Consider the following 15,551-nt stretch of genomic DNA (forward strand, 5'->3'; position numbering starts at 1 on the left):
CCCCGAAGAGTGCTAGCAAACCTACCCTCCAGGATATTGGTGCCCTTCTGGTTCAGGTGCAACCCGTCCTGTTTGTACAGGTCCCACCTTCCCCAGAATGCAGTCCAATTGTCCAAATACCTGAAGCCCTCCCTCCTACACCATCCTTGCAGCCACGTGTTCAACTGCACTCGCTCCCTGTTCTTTGCCTCTCTGTCACGTGGCACCGGCAACAACCCAGAGATGACGACTCTGTCCGTCCTAGCTTTTAGCTTCCTGCCTAACTCCTTGAGCTCTTGAATGACCTCCCCATCCCTCTTCCTACCTATGTCGTTGGTGCCAATGTGTACCACGACTTCTGGCTGCACACCCTCCTCCTTAAGGATTCTGAAGACACGGTCTGAGACGTCTCGGATCCTAGCACCCAGGAGGCAAGAAACCATCCGTGAGTCTCGCCCATGTCCACAGAGCCGCCTGTCCGTCCCTCTAACTAGAGAGTCCCCTATAACTAGCGCTCTCCTCCTCTCCCCCTTTCCCTTCTGTGTCTCAGAGCCACAGACCGCTTCACTGCAGCTTACACCTGCAACGCTGTCCCCCCCAACAGTTTCCCAAGCTGTATATTTATTTTTTAGGGGCACGTCCACAGGGGAACCCTGCACTGCCTGCTTCTTCCCCTTCCCACCTCTAACTGTTACCCAGCTACCTCTGTTCTCCGGCGTAACTATGTCCCTGTAGCTTCTATCAATCACCCTCTCAGCCTCTCGAATAATCCCCAGTTCATCCAACTCCAGTTCCAGTTCCCTAACTCGTTCGGTGAGGATCAGGATCTGACTGCATTTCCTGCAGACTCAAAGGGGAACACACCCACTCAAATACTAATCGCTTACCTTCCCGCCCAGCTATGCGCTCCAACCTCACTTCCGCTGCTCCCACTCAAATGACCGTTGGTGATTAAAGGGTGAGTTCTCCTTCCCGGCTGCCCCTCTGTTTGCCGTCACTTCCTCTGCTGCTCCCGCTCTTTTTGTGAAGAGAGAATAAGAAACACCGCTGCCCGCTACAGGTAAGTAATTTTGAAACAAACTCTTTTACCTTGGCTGTAGTCTCCCGGGTTCGCCTTTACTCGGCCGCTGCTCCCACTCGAATGACCGTTGGTGATTAAAGGGTGAGTTCTCCTTCCCGGCTGCCCCTCTGTTTGCCGTCACTTCCTCTGCTGCTCCCGCTCTTTTTGTGAAGAGAGAATAAGAAACACCGCTGCCCGCTACAGGTAAGTAATTTTGAAACAAACTCTTTTACCTTGGCTGTAGTCTCCCGGGTTCGCCTTTACTCGGCCGCTGCTCCCACTCGAATGACCGTTGGTGATTAAAGGGTGAGTTCTCCTTCCCGGCTGCCCCTCTGTTTGCCGTCACTTCCTCTGCTGCTCCCGCTCTTTTTGTGAAGAGAGAATAAGAAACACCGCTGCCCGCTACAGGTAAGTAATTTTGAAACAAACTCTTTTACCTTGGCTGTAGTCTCCCGGGTTCGCCTTTACTCGGCCGCTGCTCCCACTCGAATGACCGTTGGTGATTAAAGGGTGAGTATTTATACTCACAGTTCTCCTTCCCGGCTGCCCCTCTGTTTGCCGTCACTTCCTCTGCTGCTCCCGCTCTTTTTGTGAAGAGAGAAAAAAAAACACCGCTGCCCGCTACAGGTAAGTAATTTTGAAACAAACTGTCTTACCTTAGCTGTAGTCTCCCGGGTTCGCCTTTACTCGGCCGCTGCTCCCACTCAAAATATATACCTTGATCAGGTCACCTCTCTTCCTCCTCCTCTCCAGAGAGACAAGTCCAAACTTAGTCAACCTCTCTACATAAGACAAGTCCTGCAGTTCTCCAATCTTGAGTCACTGTGAACCATACAATTTTAGAACCATGGTGTAGTTCCAAGCTGTGAATAACCATGATAGAGTATTCAGGGTTTTTTTTGGCATCACGTGGCTAACTGCAGCCTTCACATGGCATATATTGGAAGTATTTATAAGTTGATGCTTAAACTGTTTGAAATCATTATGAATGACCATCCATTACAAGTTCTGGAGGTTGGTTTGAAACAGGAGTTTCTAGGTCAGAGAGTCTGGACAAACCTGTTGTGCCATAAGGACACCTATTCCTGGTCTAAATGATGCTTCAACTTGAAAGGGCATTAGTACTGGCATATTGAATCCTGTCAGTGAGCTGCCTGAATTCTTTCTTCAAAGAGGCTTGACACTGGGAGCTAAACATTGGCCTTGTAATTCTGCAACCTGGCTTTGAAATGTGTAAAGGTTTCACACAAAAATATTTTATATAGTTTTTGCTCATGTTCCAAAAGGGGAGATCTGCAGAGGAAGGTCCCTAATCCAAGCATGTACAGCTGCTTCTGAAATTTATTAACAAAAATAGAATGCAGTTGTAATCTGGCTAATTATTAATTATGCACACTGTATGCTTTGTTTGTAACAGAAGTTGGTGAAGTTGAAATTGTATCTTGGAAAGTAATTGGTATCAAAAGTAATAAAATTGCTGTGTATTAAATCCTACAAGCAACGCTTGCTTTCGTAAGTACTTGGTCTGAGTACCTTTTGTCTTGGCTGAAAATGTGTTGCTGGAAAAGCGCAGCAGGTCAGGCAGCATCCAAGGAACAGGAGAATCGACGTTTCGGGCATAAGCCCTTCTTCAGGAATTCCTGAAGAAGGGCTTATGCCCGAAACGTCGATTCTCCTGTTCCTTGGATGCTGCCTGACCTGCTGCGCTTTTCCAGCAACACATTTTCAGCTCTGATCTCCAGCATCTGCAGCCCTCACTTTCTCTCATACCTTTTGTCTTGAGTGAGATCTGCTAATTTTGTAACAAATCTATGGTTTGTGCACAGATATTTCACTTACGACTTTGAAGAGATGTCTTTGGCACAGGAGGAGCCAATGATGTATCAACCAGAAAAGGCAGTGTACTTTATGGCCCATAATGGCTGGGTAATGGGTGATGACCCTCTAAGGAACTTTGCTGAGCCAGGTGAATTATTTTTGTTTAGATAATATTTTCATAATACTGAAACAAAAGTATTTTCTGAAATATAGAAATAGTAATTTAAAAATAAGAAATTTGAAAGCAAAGTAAAGATGAATAAAAGGTTAAGAGAAATGGCATATCAATAGTTCCAAAATGTTGCTTTCCAGACTCTATCGTATTAATCTCTCTTCAGTGAGGAACTCTCAAAAACATTCTTCATTCCAGATGAAGATCTTCAGAGCATAGGTTCTAAATTTGCCTTTGCCAGTTTAAACCTATGCTTCATTGTTAAGCCCATATTGCTGACCAACGATGCATCTTTTTTAAAAGAAAACTCTCTAATTAATAACTCACTCCCAAACTTCTGTGTTCATTACTGTTATGTCACTTTGAAGAGTATGTGCAAGAAACCAGACTTTAAATGTACAACCAGTAGCCATTGCGCCAGTTGTCAACCAGCAGGTATTCGGAGTGGGGTTAGCAGAATGACTCTGGCAGGGAGCCTGTTTGGACTTGAGGGATTAAGTGGCCTACATCTGCAGTAATGATTTTATGTCTATTTTCTGTCACAATGCTTTCTTCTTGAATTTCACACGCAATAATAATTTAATTGCCCATAATTGCCATTTCAATTGAGTAAGATATTGCAGTTCTGAGCTGTTCAAGATGATGGCATTTCTGTTTTTGGCAATTATTATTCATGGACAATCAAAATATTTTCGAATCTTTCAATTTTGCTTTCATTAGTGATTGGAATTTAATTTGAATTCAAACAGTAATTTTATTTGAAACTGGTTAATCTAATTTTAAAGGTTTATCTTGTGACCCTATTGTCACTTGGCCAAAGCTGATTGCTTAGGTTGAATGGGGTGAAAACCTAGTTATTCAATTTCATTAAGCAATGTTTCACATGATTGCTTTAGAAAGGGCTCTTGTGAATGTCTTTTTTTTTAACTTGTTTTATTGTACAGGCAATCTTATTAAATCCTACAGATTTACTTTTTCAGATAAAAAGTGGTTTGTAATCAGATAGTATTACGTATTTGTCCCATTAGCAGCTCATGCTGGTTTGGCGAAACTTAACTAATGTGTCCAGTTCAGGGCATCGCAGTTTAGGAAAAATGTGAAACCTTTAGAAAGAGTGTAAAAAAGATTTCCTGCAACTGATCCAGGGGTGAGGGACTTCAACTACATGAAAGGCTTGGAAAAGCTGTTGTTGTTCTCCTTGTAGAGGAAAAAGTTGCAAGGAGATTTGATAGAGGTATTTAAAATGGTGAGGAGCCCTGACAGAATAGATGGGTATAAACTGTTCCCATTGGCATAAGGACAAGAACCAGAAGACAACTACTAAGCGATTTGAGAAAAGAATCAATATGACATGAGGCAAACCTTTAACCGATGAGTAGTTAGCATCTCGGCTGAGGATTAGACTGCCTGAACAATGTCATAGGTCCTTATGTGTATTTGAAAAAGAGAGTTGGATAGTTGCCTGAAATGAAAATAATTATGCATTTCTAGGGGTGAGTAGTGACACTACCCAAATTTCTTCAACAGCACAAGCATAGCAGACCAAATGGCTTTTTTCTGAGATATAGCAATTCTGTGATTCCATGAAGGAATGTGTGTTTTTATCCTGATGGTCTTTTCCTGTTTCATGGTCATAAACAAGTGTATTTTATTTTCCAATCCTTGCACTGCAGTATTTTTTGCGCCATTGTCAAAAATTCAGTAATTGTTTATGATGTGATTACAAGTTACTATACATTTTTAAAAGTTACATTTTATTTTTATTGTAGGTTCGAATGTTTACCTGAGAAGAGAATTGATTTGCTGGGGTGATAGTGTTAAACTTCGATATGGAAAAAAGCCAGAAGACTGCCCTTATCTTTGGGCACACATGCAAAAGTATACAGAAATTACAGCCAAAATCTTCTATGGGGTGCGCTTAGACAACTGTCATTCAACACCTATTCGTGTTGCTGAGGTACAGATTAAGTTTTTTATCCCTGTCTGTTAGGTATTTTGGTAACTCTTTAAACATGCATAATAGATATTATGAAAAGGTTTTAGGCTTTTAATTTTGGAGAAGTTGATATTTTCAATTGTACTTAAGCACATGCAGTGCCTCTGCCCTCTATATCAGTGTTTCTGTAGGTGGCCTTCCAGCTGCAAACTGGCTCATTCCACATGGTTGCTTTAGAAAGGGCTCTTGTAATTTGTTGTTTTTTCATTTTCCTTTTTTATTGTATACATAACCTCATTTAATTCTGCAGATTTACTTTTCAGATAAAAAGTGCCTGAAGTTTGTAATCAAATAGTATTATGTATTTATCCCACAAGCAGCAAATGCTGGTTTGGCTTAAGTAATGCATTCAGTTCACTTAAATTGTGCATTACCAGCCAATTTGTTCAGTGTATGACTTTTTTTTAAAGTTAGGGACATCCAAGTTTTTGTTGTTTTCAGCTGCATGAGTATCTAAGTTGGTAGTACAATAGTTGCTTTATATCAACTTTTGGGAATCTTAAGTAAAGTTAAATGCAGTGTTTGCAATAACTCGTATCTGAAGTTCCTAAAACTACTAGGCTGTGACTGAAGGCTTAGCAAAAACGAGACAAAAGCATCAAAACACAACCCCAACTATAGCTATTGGGCTTACAAAATAAGGCAAATAAATGTGCAACAGACTTAAGTCTTCCTAATGTCAGAAGTTAAATACCAAAGTTAGGAAATTGTAGATGCTCTTACAGTTTCGATATCCTGCCTTAAACGTGTGTTGTTTTTCCTGTAATTAACAATGTAACATGATCAGATTCTGTGGTACTTGAATGATTTCTGTTGTACATTTGCTGTTACAGTATGCTCTTGCCTGATTGCTCAGGTAGATAGTCAATGTATTACATTCTATTTATTTATAAATGGTGTGCGGAAAAAAAATAACCTGCCTCTTCTTTAAAGTTTCTGTACAGCTGATACGAAATTGATGTCAAAAGACTTACTTTAGGAATTTAATTTTGCAGAACCCAAATTGTGATTTAGAGGTAGAAAAAGGAAACTGCTATCAATGTCGGCAAGAAATTACATAATCCCTTCATGGTAGATTGGTTAGCAAGGTTAGATCTCATGGAATACAGGGAGAAGTAGCCATTTGGATACAGAGCTGGCTTGAAGGTAGAAAGACAGAGGGTGGTTGTGAAGAGTTTCTTTTCAGACTGGAGGCCTGTGACCAGTGGTTTGCCACAAGGATCAGTGCTGGGTCCTCTACATTTTGTTGTTTATCTAAATGATTTGGATGTGAACATAGGAGGTATGGTTAATAAGTTTTAAGATGACACTAAAATTGGAAGTGGAGTGGACAGAGAAGAAGGATACCTCAGAGTATAACGGGTCTTGATCAGACAGACCAACGTGCTGAGGAGTGGTAGATGGAGTTTTGATTTTAATAAATGTGAAGTGCTGCATTTTGGAAAGGCAAATCAAGGTAGGACTCGCACCTTAATGGTAAGGTGCTGGGCAGTATTGCTCAACAAAGAGGCCTTGGAGTGCAGGTTCATAGCTCCTTGAAAGTGGAGTCACAGGTAGACAGGATAGTGAAGATGATGTTTGGTATGCTTGTATTATTGGTCAGTGCATTGAGTATAGGAGTTGGGAATAGATAGTTGCAGCTGGACAGGACATTGGTTAGACCACTGTTGGAATACTGTGTGCAATTCTGGTCTCCCTGCTACAGGAAGGATGTTGTTAAACTTGAAAGGGTTCAGAAAAGATTTACGAGAATGTTGCCAGGGTTGGAGGTTTTGAGCTACAGGGAGAGGCTGAATAGGCTGCGGCTATTTTCCCTGGAGTGTCAGAGGCTGAGGGGTGACCTTATAGAGGTTTATAAAATTATGAGAGGAATTGATGGAGTAAATAGAGAAAGTCTTTTTCCCAGTATGGGGAGGTCCAAAACTAGAGGGCTTTCTTTTTCAGGGCATTAGGAATGAATGGGAATTCCGAATGACTCTTGAAAAAAAACTCATGGGCCAAATACTGTATGATTCCAAGATTTAAAGTTAAAATGGTGGATTCACCAATGGAGCTGCTACGGAGTTTGATCATAAAAGGAAGTCAATATTCTGTCCACTAATGCCAGGTACTGTTGAATACCAATGGAATTAGAGCTGAATTATGCCATCCAATTCCTTCAAGCTGTCCAGTTTGTGGGAACTGGTCTCGACCTGACTTCAGAAAATATGAAGCGACTTTGAAAGAGCATGTAGCTAAAATTATATTTTTATCTATTCCCATCATGTTATTTTTGGTGTACTACTAATACGTTTATAATCATGATGTTTATTTGATATTGTTGTCCTTTTAACACTTTTCTCACTTCTTCAACATCCACTAACATAGTAATTTATTTTCCATTTTGCTAAATGGTTTAATTTTTCTGCATGACTTTCATCATGGACTTATCTTTCTGCCCAAACTAGGTTTTTGATTTTACCTTACTTCTATTCAGATAAATGTAATTTCCATGGCTGTTGCTTTCTTGTCTGCAGTACATGCTGGACACTGCCAGAAGAATACGGCCAAATCTGTATGTAGTAGCAGAACTGTTCACTGGAAGTGAAGAGATGGATAATGTCTTTGTGACTAAACTGGGCATAAGTTCCTTAATTCGAGGTAAGTGTGATAGTTTTATGAAGATAGTGTACTGATAGAGTGATGGATTATTATCTTTATAAGCATTGAGTTTTGTGATTAATGCATTACAGAAATCGCAAACTGATAACAAAGCCCAGTCAGCAAATCATATGGAAATACAGGTCATTCTGCTATAACGTGCGTTTCGTTAATGCAAATTTTCCATAATGTGATTAATAAATTGGGGACACTGTTTCTAAAGCACAAGCTTTTAAAATGTGCATTGGTTGTAACGTGATTCCATCCCCATCCCCATTAAATGGTGCTGCTATTACGTGATTTTCTTAACATGGGATTGCACGAGATCAGAACTACCACGTTATAGCAGAACCTTATAGTAGCCTTATTACATGCACCGTAAATATTACGTTAACGGGAAGTCTTTATACCTACAAATTTCTGCAGTTGCAAAAACAATGTGTCCCCTCTGAAAACATTTTAATTGTGATTTAGTAAATTTGAGTGGGTGAGGTTAGAGGGAAGAAAGGTGTAAAGTTGGTGCAATGAGACAAAGCAACTGACTACTCTGTCTTGCAGACATAATTTAAACAATACTGCTTGACTCTTTATTGATAGTTAATGATACCAAAATAAAGAAAATCAGATGCATTGCACTTGGAATCTTGGGCCAGATTTTCCAGTCTTTGATGGTTGGTGACCAGATGTACAACCCAAGACGCATTTCTGGACTCCATGGCATCACTGACTCTACAGAAATTGCTGGACAACTTCAAATTTCCAATATACAATTCCCTGCCACAGTGGACCATCTGAAAGAATTTTCAACTGAGAGCTTGAAATTTCAGACAATTCTGACAGACCTGGATCATTCCCAGGAAATACTAGATGGAAGAATCCTAATCTAATTGCTGTGTGTACAAGAATACCCATCTCACCAGTCTGCTTGCTAACCTACCCACTTACCTCTGCCACCATTCACACATGCTCTAACAGACTGAAAAGCTTAAGTACATTCAAAATGCTGTTTGGAAGGAATTCCCAGAATTTTGATGGACATTGAAGAGACTGTTGATGTAGTTTATATGTGACATGGAGGGCAGGGAGGCCCCATCCATCTTTTGGCCTTATCCTTCTGGTTCAGAGGGGTCACCCGTTTGGAAGTGTCTGGTTGAATTCTGTAGTACGAGTTGTAGATGATACACACCACTGCCACTGTGTTGGTGGTAAAGGAGTTGAATGATGAAGGTAGTGGTTGAGGTGTCAATCAAATGGACTGGTTTTTCAGTCTGGAGTGTCATCCTTCTTGAGTGTTGTTGGAACTGAAGTCATTCAGGCACGTGAGGAGTATTCCATCATATTCATGACTTGGACCTTTTTAGGCCTAAGAGCATAAGAAAGAAGAGTATGAACATCTCACTCAATCTCTTGAGCTCGCTGTGCCATCCAATGGGAACGTTGTTAATCTTCTACTTTAAACACCATTTTCCTGCACTGTCAGTATCCCTTGCTGTTCGTAAGGGGTAGATATCTGTCAGTCTCAACCTTGAAACCTTCTCAGCGATTGAGCCTCCACAGCCAGGGCATGGAGATTTAAAGGTTCACTACCCTCTGAGCAAAGAAATCATTCCTCACCGCCCTCTGAGCAAAGAAATCATTCCTGGTCTGTGCCCTGAGCCAACTGCTCTGAGACTGTATGCCCTGGTTCTCAAACCAACCTTCTCCCCTCCCAACCCAAGTGCTATCCCCAAAAACAAAATCACAGGGACCATCGTTTCTGCATCTACTCTGTCAACTCCTGTAAGAATCTGGCAGCAAAATAATTATTGAACTGAACATTCTATATTTACAGTTTCCTCCCAGTGACTTTATACTTTGATTTGCAGTAAGTTTGTACACTGAGATTTTAGAAGTAGGCAATGAACTAAATGGAAAGAGGATGAAATGCCCATTTTAAAAAAAAAATCTCAACAAAATGTTTTAAATACTGTATGCTGTACAATATGAAATGTCCAACTTTTAATTGGGTACGGTGTACTACAGAGGCAATGAGTGCTGGTGACAGCCACGAAGAGGGGAGACTGGTCTACCGGTTTGGAGGACTACCTGTTGGATCTTTTGCTCAGCCATCTGTGAAGCCTTTAATACCCAAAATTGCTCATGCTTTGTTTATGGATGTTACCCATGATAATGAGTCCTTGATTGAGGTACAGTATCATTAATATTTATTGTTAATGTTTATCAGCAAACAACACTACAATTATAAATTGTTTATCCCTATATTATAAAGAGCTGAATATTTTTGTTTTCAGTAAAATTTGTCTTGCTAGCATGGTGAACTTACTCAAGGAAACACATGGACGTAACTATGAAAGTAGTACTGGAATGTGAAAGCTCTTTTGTTTTCTTTAGCTAGTCTTAGCAAGGTTTGACACATAAACACACAAAGAGAGTGGGCCATGCCACCAGTGCTTCAGCCAGAGGCTCACTGATGATGTTACCTAGCATGGTGACGAAACATCTGAAAATGAACCTTCCAGCTCAGTGAGGAAACCTACGTCCACATCCTTTAGCTAGTTTATTTTGGAAATGTTAATATCGTTGTGCTTTTACTTTCCTATAAATGAGCCAAGGCACCTAGGCTGCAGGCATCAACACGGTAGTTTGACCAAGGTTTTGGTTACAAGTAATTATGTCCTTTTGAGATGAGGTGAGTTATTTAATTTTTCTTCCCCCAAAACGGGCATGTTTTAAAAGCAATCAACCATTTAACCATGTATACAGATACTAAATATTGATGAGTTAAAAGTTGAGGTTACCTGTTCTGATGTGAAGTTTGTTACGTTGTTGCTAGAAGCAAGAGATGCCCTTTCAATGCTGGAAAGGATTGGTTTAAAAACCAACAAGATGTATAGGTATAAAGGGAGAAAAAACAGAGACCCCAGAGGAGCATAGGAAGTATGGGGGGAATGCAAGAAAGCAACTAGTAGGGAAATAAAAGGCATGAAAAAAATGCTCGTGGTCAAGATTAGAGAGAATCCCAAGATATTCTACAAGTTTAGCAAGGGGAAGAGAATAATCACAGAAAGGATGGAGTCCATTAGGGGCCATGGGCAATCTGTGTGAAGCTGAAGGGCATTGGTAGAATGTTAAATGAGTACTTCACATTTCTCTTACTCTAGAGAAAGTGGATGCAAATCAAGGATGGAAAAGATGGACCGGGAAGTTCTTGAGCCTAATCTTATATCATATTGATATAAGAAATTACATATTGAAAACTTTGGTGGGTTTAAAGGTGAACATCTCCCCAAGTCTAGATGAATTGTTTTCCAGGCTGCTGTGGGAGATAAGGGAGAAAATAACAGCTCTGATCCTTTGGGGAAGTGCCAAAGGACTGGAGAACAGCTAATGTAGTTCCAATTTACATGAAGAGTGGTAGAGCTAGGGAACAATAGATCATCAACGGTAGGGAAACTACTGGAGAAAATTCTGAAGGAGAGACTTAATCTCCACGTCGAAAGTAATGATTTGATCAGGGATAGTCAGCATAGCTTTGCAAAATGGAGGTCATGCTTAACAAATTTAATTGAATTTTTCGATGGAGTCACCAAATGTTTAGCTGAGGATAAGGTTGTTAGTTTATATGGATTTCAGCAAGGTCTTTGACAAAGTCCCATGTGGGAAACTGACAAAGTAAAAGTAGTGGGATCCAGGGTAACTTGGTAAGTTGGGTCCAAAATTGGCTTGGTATCAGGAGACAGATGGTGTTGGCATAAGGCTGTTTGTACAACTGGAGGCTGATGTGCATTGGTATTCTACAGGGATCACTGCTGGGATCCCTTATTGTTTGAGATAGTCATAAATATGAGGGATTACTTATCACTGATAAGTAAGTGTGCAGATGATACAATAATTGGCCAGGCAGTTGCTTGTGAGGAGGAAGATATTGGCAGATTGGGCAGATCAATGGGAGGTTTAGAATTTAATCTCAAATGTGAGGTAGATGCACTTTGAAAGTAACAAGACGAGGGGATATTCAATGAATGTCAGGACACTAGAAAAGTCAGAGGAGCAGAGAAATCTTGGGGTGCTTGTCCACATCTCTGAAGATGGCTAGACAGGTTGATAGGGTAGTTAAGGAATACAGAAAACTTGGGGTGCTTGCCTTTATCAGTCAAGGCATAGATTATAAGAGCAGGGAGCTTTTATTGGATCTGAGAGGGATGCAAAGGAGATTCACCAGAATATTGTCTGGAATGGAACATTTCAGCTGTGAAGAGAGGCTGGGTAGCTCAAATTGTTTCCTTTGGAACAGAAAAGTTTGAGGGAGGACCTGATTGAGGCATATAAGGTTATGAGAGGTGTGGACAGAGTCAGTAGAAAGTAATTGTTGCTCTTATTTGAATGATCAATAACAAAGGGCACGTTTTTAAAGTGAACATTCCTCAAATTTGGGTTATCGGGATCTGGAATATGTTGCTGGCAGGGTAGTTGAGATGAGTAACCTCTTAATCTTTAAAAGGTATGAGCACTCTATGTTTAAGGTGATGGAGCCAGTGTAGGTAATAGTGTATTTTTGATGGCACAAACTCGATGCGCCAAAGGTATGGTACGCTGTGATTTTACATGAGAATTAAAATGCAAACTACATTTATGAATTTCTACTTGGATCAAAATGTTTCTTAACTTTGATTATATATAATTGTCTTTATTTTACAGCATCGTTCCGTTTATGATGCTCTTCCCAGTTCAACTATTGTTTCTATGGCATGCTGTGCCTCAGGAAGCACAATGGGTTACGATTACCTGGTACCCCATCAGGTTTGTCTGTAGGATTTTTTTTTACAATAGACTTTAAGTATTTTCACCTTTAATAATGTCTCTACAGAACATTGATTTCTGATTAATAGAAAATTATAGCAAGCAAACTTTTCTTTCAGTTATTTTCAATAAAAGCTAATACCATAGTGGGAAATAAGCAAAGACATTCTTTTTTTATATAATTTACCAGTGACAGGTATTGAAATCCAAGAAAGGCAGACATAATTTTTTGTGATGCATGATTAGTTTAGTCATTCATTGTCAATGAATATTTTCCATTGCAAGCTGAAACATGAATGTAGATCATAAAAACTTATAATATATTTTTAATATCCGTTTTAAAAGTTAAAGCAATGGCAACAGTTTGTGTACTTATAATTTGTATTCTCTGTAAGATAACACATTTGTTCTGAAATCTGAGAAACTACTGTATTTGCCCTGCTTTTTCAGGATGAACTTTAATAAGCCAATAAGCAGAAGTGATGTTTCATCCAGAAATTTATTGAAACACAAATCTCTGCAAATTATGATGTGCTAAATATCATTGGACTAATACTTTCATTTTTTTTTAAAAACTGAGAAAGCATAGGAATGTGATATATGCTGTGGCGTTTGTCGAGCTTAGTAATTTCAGCCTTCCCTCCTCCTTTCCTCCCTGTGATGTGATTGTTTATTGTCCTTAATTTTAATTGTACCATTTGACATTTAAAGCACATAGTGTTTTTTTTTAAATTTTCAGTAATTAATATTCAACTCTTTATTGTCTCTGCTTCTGATGTTAATAGATATCTGTAGTTTCAGAGGAGAGGCTATATCCCACATATAATCCTAATGCACGTCCAGAATATCTAGGGGAAGTAAATCAGCAGAGTGGAATCATTGCAGGAAAGTATGCAATTAACAAACTTCACCGTGAACTTGGAGCTAATTCCTTCTACCAGGTGTGGAAAATGTAATTTTCTGTTCTTTAAATGTATACACAGGATTCTGCATCAGATTTATTCATAATAGCCTTTTGTTTGAATTGGAAAATTGTTGCACCGAATTTGAGATACTTTGTATTTAAATATAGTTGATGTACATTTTAGGTGTATGTGGATCAGTTGGATGAAGACACAGTGGCAGTTACACGACATTGCCCAAGTAACCACAACTCAGTAGTGGCTGTGTCACGTACTGCATTTAGAAATCCAGATACATCTTACTATAAGGCTGACCTGTCTCCAATGTACATCCCAGGTATTATTTCTGCTTTTTAAAAATAAATTATTACAGAAATGATTAATAGTTTCCTAACTTTAATAAATTTATATGAACTACTTGATAGCATGATGATTGGGAAACCTTAATTCAAGTTTCTAATTTGTTTATTTCAAAAAGCAACAAAGACTTGCATGTCTTCAGAAAAAAAAATACTTTTACTAAATGAGTTTGGTACTTTTCCATACGTTTATATAAAAAAAATTAAATTGTTCAATAAATATACAATAAATAGTGTAAAGGAGAAAACACGTTTTCACTTCCTGACATTGCCACTTAGTGCTTGTGCTGTGATTAACAGTTTATTTCATTGAAGAACATTAGTAATATAATCAAGGTATAATACAGAGGACTCAAACCCAGCATACACCACCATTTAATTTGCTGCAGTCAATAAGAAATCGGACTTATTAGAATAAAATCTAATCTTGTTATAATAAAATCCTTGACAACCATTTCCTTATATTCAACATAATACCATCATTAACATTTTTCATAGCCTACACCTTGCAGTATAATACAATTAACCACTGTTAATATCTTCCACATTCTCCCACCTTTCTTTAAGCAAAAATATTTTTATATTTAATTACAAAGTGATTTACACAAAAAATCCATTTTTCATGTTTTCGTCATCCTCATTGCACCAGTTGTCTCTTTTCAAGGCAATCAGTAATTTCTTGGAGGAGGATTTCCTTTCTGTAAAACAAACTGACAACCAGAGTGATTTGCATCTATTTTCAAGTTTTAAAAAAATTATTTCCTTTCATGCTAGTCAAGTCAATCCTCAGCATTGTCTACTGGTCAAAGTGTGTCACTGAGAAAAGTTCTCATAGAGATTAAAAAACATTAAAGGTAGATAAAACTCCAGGATCTGATCAAGTGTATCCCAGGACGTGTGGGAACCCAGGGAAGAAATTGTGGAACCTCTAGCAGAGATATTTGTATCATCTACAGCCATGGATGAGGTACCAGAGGGCTGGAGGCTGGCTAATGTTGTGTCTTTATTTAAGAAAGGCTGGAAGGAGAAGCCTGAGAACTATAGACTAGTGAGTCTGATGTCATTGGTGGGTAATTTGTTGGAGGGGATTCTGACAGATAGGATTTGCATGCATTTGGAGAGGCCAGGACAGATTAGGGATCGTCAGTATGGCTTGTGCATGGAAAATAGTGTCTCAAACTTGATTGAGTTTCTTGTGGACATAACCAAAAGGATAGATGAGGCTAGAGTGGTAGACATTGTCTGCGGGGAAGTTAGTAGAGGTTGTTCTGGGATAACACAGGTTTTGACAGCACAATTTGATGTAACATTGCTGAGGAATTAGGGATCGGTATTTTGGAGAACACTTATCTCTATTCGCCCTAGTGCGATTCCAGTGGGAATTGGTTTGTGCCCTTTGTACTGCACATGCGCAATGTTGGTGCCATTCAGCTCATGCACCGATGTCCGTTTCCATCTGCTCACGTGCTGGTGCCCTTGCCATTTTGCACATGCGTGATGTCGGTGCCGTTCTGCACATGTGCTGATGCCATTCCATTCTGCACACGCATGATGTCGGTGCCGTTCTGCACATGCGTGATGTAGGTGCTATTCTGCTCATAGAACATAGAAGAATACAGCGCAGTACAGGCCCTTCGGCCCTCGATGTTGCGCCAATCCAAGCCCACCTAACCTACACTAGCCCACTATCCTCCATATGTCTATCCAATGCCCGCTTAAATGTCCATAATGAGGGAGAGTCCACCACTGCTACTGGCAGGGCATTCCATGAACTCACGACTCGCTGAGTAAAGAACCTACCCCGAACATCTGTCCTATACCTACC

General features: G+C 39.6%; 1 protein-coding gene across 2 annotated transcripts in view; it reads left to right on the forward strand.

Annotated features, from left to right (window-relative positions):
* LOC122554223 (glycogen debranching enzyme-like) overlaps window positions 1–15,551 on the forward strand; it is a 103,231-nt gene that overhangs the window by 40,356 nt on the left and 47,324 nt on the right. For both annotated transcript variants that reach the window (XM_043698894.1, XM_043698893.1), the window contains exons 11-17: window positions 2,866–3,005; window positions 4,799–4,986; window positions 7,542–7,665; window positions 9,688–9,851; window positions 12,364–12,465; window positions 13,251–13,406; window positions 13,554–13,704. In XM_043698894.1, the coding sequence (XP_043554829.1) occupies window positions 2,866–3,005; window positions 4,799–4,986; window positions 7,542–7,665; window positions 9,688–9,851; window positions 12,364–12,465; window positions 13,251–13,406; window positions 13,554–13,704 (1,025 nt within the window). The remainder of the gene's footprint in view (window positions 1–2,865; window positions 3,006–4,798; window positions 4,987–7,541; window positions 7,666–9,687; window positions 9,852–12,363; window positions 12,466–13,250; window positions 13,407–13,553; window positions 13,705–15,551) is intronic.

The sequence above is a fragment of the Chiloscyllium plagiosum genome, chromosome 11 (assembly GCF_004010195.1).
Source record: "Chiloscyllium plagiosum isolate BGI_BamShark_2017 chromosome 11, ASM401019v2, whole genome shotgun sequence".
Classification (NCBI taxonomy): Eukaryota; Metazoa; Chordata; class Chondrichthyes; order Orectolobiformes; family Hemiscylliidae; genus Chiloscyllium; species Chiloscyllium plagiosum.